General features: G+C 47.3%; 1 protein-coding gene across 2 annotated transcripts; it reads left to right on the plus strand.

The window, feature by feature from the left end:
• The first annotated feature begins 212 nt into the window (after nt 1-212).
• On the plus strand, nt 213-3,145 carry LOC101763694 (DEAD-box ATP-dependent RNA helicase 41). 2 transcript variants are annotated; one of them, XM_022825001.1, is made up of 3 exons: nt 213-853; nt 992-1,094; nt 1,558-3,145. In XM_022825001.1, the coding sequence occupies exons 2-3, from the start codon at nt 1,025-1,027 to the stop codon at nt 3,105-3,107; spliced, it is 1,620 nt and encodes a 539-aa protein (XP_022680736.1). In that variant the 5' UTR covers nt 213-853; nt 992-1,024; the 3' UTR covers nt 3,108-3,145. The 2 variants fall into 2 exon arrangements, with proteins under 2 accessions (XP_022680736.1, XP_022680733.1); XM_022824998.1 differs by having other exon boundaries at nt 213-800.

Raw genomic sequence — 3,145 nt, forward strand, 5'->3', positions numbered from 1 at the left:
TTATAAAGACTCCGGTTCTGCTGCCGCGATGTGTGAAGTGATTACCATGTTGACTTCCCAATCCAATCGGGCCGTCCTTTCTTTGTTTTTTCTTTGCATTTCTTTTTCCTACCTAAACTCGGCAATCTCTGCCCGGGCCTTCAGAAAAAAAAAATGAAGAAAAAACAACCACGTCTGTGTATGCCTGCTTTTGCGGTTTCCTCAGACACGCTATCTCCAGAGTCCAGAGGAATTTCCCATGCGCGAGACCCGTCGCGGGTTAACGCGGTCCCTCCGATTTCTTTCTCACGCCGCACGCTCGCCGTGAACCACTCCTGGCCGAAGACGCGCGTGCTCGTCCGCCGCCGTCCCGTGCTCCTCTCTCCCCTCTCGGCACCGCCGCCGCCCCGTGCTCCGAAGCCGCGAGACGTTTGCGGCGGCAGGACCTACCTCTACCTCTGGCTGAAGCGGAGGTGTTAATTATCCTCCATCTAGTTGTCGGCAGCCTCCTTTCCGGCAAATCACCGCCGACGAGGCCGAGCTGGTTGCGGGGGTCTCGATCCCATCGGACACGCCGTTGCGGCCAGCTGCCTAGGGTACCCGCCCTGCCCCGCCGCTGTCGGAGGCCACCGTCCTCGTCTTCGCCTGGCAGGCAGGACCGCCGGAGCAGTCGCTCGGCCGCGGCGCCTCCGCCCTAAGCTCCAAACCCTAGACTAGTGCTACGACCGCTGCGGAAAGGGCTCCGGCATTGGGCGCGCTCCCGCGAGGGCGCGACTGCGACCGCGCTTGACGGGCGGCGGCGGCGACCCACGAGTTTGCGGGTAACGAGCTGTGCTTTAACTCGCATCCGTATTCTACTTGGTACAGATCGTAGGTAGCAACCGAAATCCGTGCAGTTTTTTATGAATGTGTTTTCGAAATATGAAGATCTAACGTTTTACTTCTTCGTAAAAATTTGGCGGGTTAACATTTGAGGTGTCTGAGCTGATCGATCCCCCTTTCTTCTGTGTAGTTTGCTTGGTGCTTGTCTTCCTTCCCGGACTGAATGGAGCAAGGGGAGAACCAAGCAGCTGATAACTTGCTTGTCTCAGCATCTGATAATAATGAGTTGCAAGGTAATTGTCCTGAATTGGTTGCTGCATGTTTCTGCAAATCCCACATTATCTGGAATGCAGTTTTTTACAGAAAAAAAAGGAAGGAAAAAACTCTACAGCAAATAATCCGTATGGGCAGTCAGTATTTGTTTACAGAGAACACATCTGGTTATAAGGCTTAAAACTGTATGTAGGAAAGGCACAAGTTTCTTCTTGACTTAATTTTCCGTATTAGGAGATCAAAAATCAAGCAACGAAATCTGCTGCCCTTTGCATACTCACTCGACTAGATGATGGTCCTTTTGTTTTTTTTTCTCCTAGCGTGATTTTGGTTTTCCCCTATTCTTGCTAACATAATACCAGCCTTCTTCCCATTTTTCATTTATTGATGACTGACATATACCAGCACATCTTGGATTCACTACCCATGTATTTCAACCAGACACCTGAAATGTCTTTTTTCTTGTATGTGTTATGTTTGCAGATTTACCTGTGAAGGAAAGATGCTTTGAGCAGAGAGAAGCTCTTCCTGGGGAGCCTCGCTGTGTTGTGTGTGGCCGATATGGGGAATATATATGTGATGAGACTGATGATGACATTTGTAGTGTGGAATGCAAGACAATTCTTCTTGCTCGAGTCGCTGCTAAAACAAAGTCAGCAGTAAAAGCAGCAAAGCGTGTGAACCTTCCCCTGGGCGATGAGAGCTTCTGTATTAAGGACACTAATTTTCCAGATATACCTACTTTGGCTGACAGGCGGATCAGTGCACTAAGGAGTAAGCTTGACATTTGTGTCAAGGGTGATGCTGTTCCTGATCCAATTATGTGTTTCTCTTCCTGTGGTCTTCCTGAGAAGCTTGTGCACAATCTTGAGACTGCAGGATATTGTATGCCTACTCCAGTGCAGATGCAAGTTATCCCTGCGTCAATGAGTAATAGGAGTTTACTTGTTTCTGCTGATACTGGTTCAGGAAAAACTGCTTCTTTTCTAATTCCCATAATTGCTCACTGTTCACAAGTAAGATCACAAGAATGCACAAGCAAGCGAGGACCATTGGCAATAGTTCTTGCTCCAACCAGAGAGCTATGCCTGCAGGTGGAAGAGCAAGCAAAAGTTCTTGGAAAAGGTTTGCCTTTCAAAACTGCTCTAGTTGTTGGTGGAGATCCATTGGCTCAGCAAATTTACAGGATTGAAAATGGTATTGAGTTAATTGTTGGCTCCCCTGGGAGGTTGATTGATCTTCTCATGAAACACAATGTTGACCTTACTGATGTTTCTGTATTCGTTTTGGATGAGGTGGACTGCTTGCTGCAGAGGGGATTCAGGGATCAGGCCCTGCAGATTTTTCAATCGCTTTCAAATCCCCAGGTTATGATGTTTTCAGCAACATTACATTCGGAAGTTGAGAAGATGTCTAACTCCCTGGCGAAGGCTGTTATACGTATCTCTTGTGGGAACCCAAGCAGACCAAACAAATCAGTCAAACAAGTGGTCATTTGGGTGGAGTCGAAGAAGAAGAAGCAGAAGATTTTTGAGATAATGAAAAGCAAGCAACACTTTAAACCTCCTGCTGTTGTGTTTGTGAGTTCCAGAGTTGGTGCTGATCTGTTGTCTGAAGCAATTACTGTTGCTACCGGATTGGAGGTTGTTTCTATCCATGGTGAGAAGACGATGAATGAGAGAAGAGAGAGTTTGAGAAGATTTTTGACAGGAGAAGTATCTGTTGTAGTTTCTACTGGTGTCCTGGGGCGTGGAATGGATCTCCTGAAAGTGCGTCAAGTCATATTGTTTGACATACCAAATTCCATTGATGAATATATTCACCAAGTTGGAAGGGCATCTCGGATGGGCGAGGAGGGTATGGCTATTGTGTTTGTGAATGAGGAGGATAGGAGGATTTTCAAAGAGCTTGTTCCGGTTCTGAAGACTGCAGGAGCCCCAGTACCCCGGGAACTTGCAAATTCAAGATACACGGCTGGTGTTTCTCTTGGTTGTGAGAGGAAGAGAAAATTGAGTTCTAGGTCTCATCCTTGACTAAAAAAGTTGCTCTGAAAGTCTGAATCTTTCTTCAA

The sequence above is a fragment of the Setaria italica genome, chromosome I, assembly GCF_000263155.2.
Source record: "Setaria italica strain Yugu1 chromosome I, Setaria_italica_v2.0, whole genome shotgun sequence".
NCBI classification, from domain to species: Eukaryota; Viridiplantae; Streptophyta; class Magnoliopsida; order Poales; family Poaceae; genus Setaria; species Setaria italica.

Bases quoted from the DNA above. Each gene is read 5' to 3' on its own strand.
- LOC101763694 (XM_022825001.1), top strand. From the start codon at position 1,025: ATGGAGCAAGGGGAGAACCAAGCAGCTGATAACTTGCTTGTCTCAGCA. The intron at 1,095-1,557 runs GTAATTGTCCTG...TTATGTTTGCAG, and splicing joins TGATAATAATGAGTTGCAAG to ATTTACCTGTGAAGGAAAGA.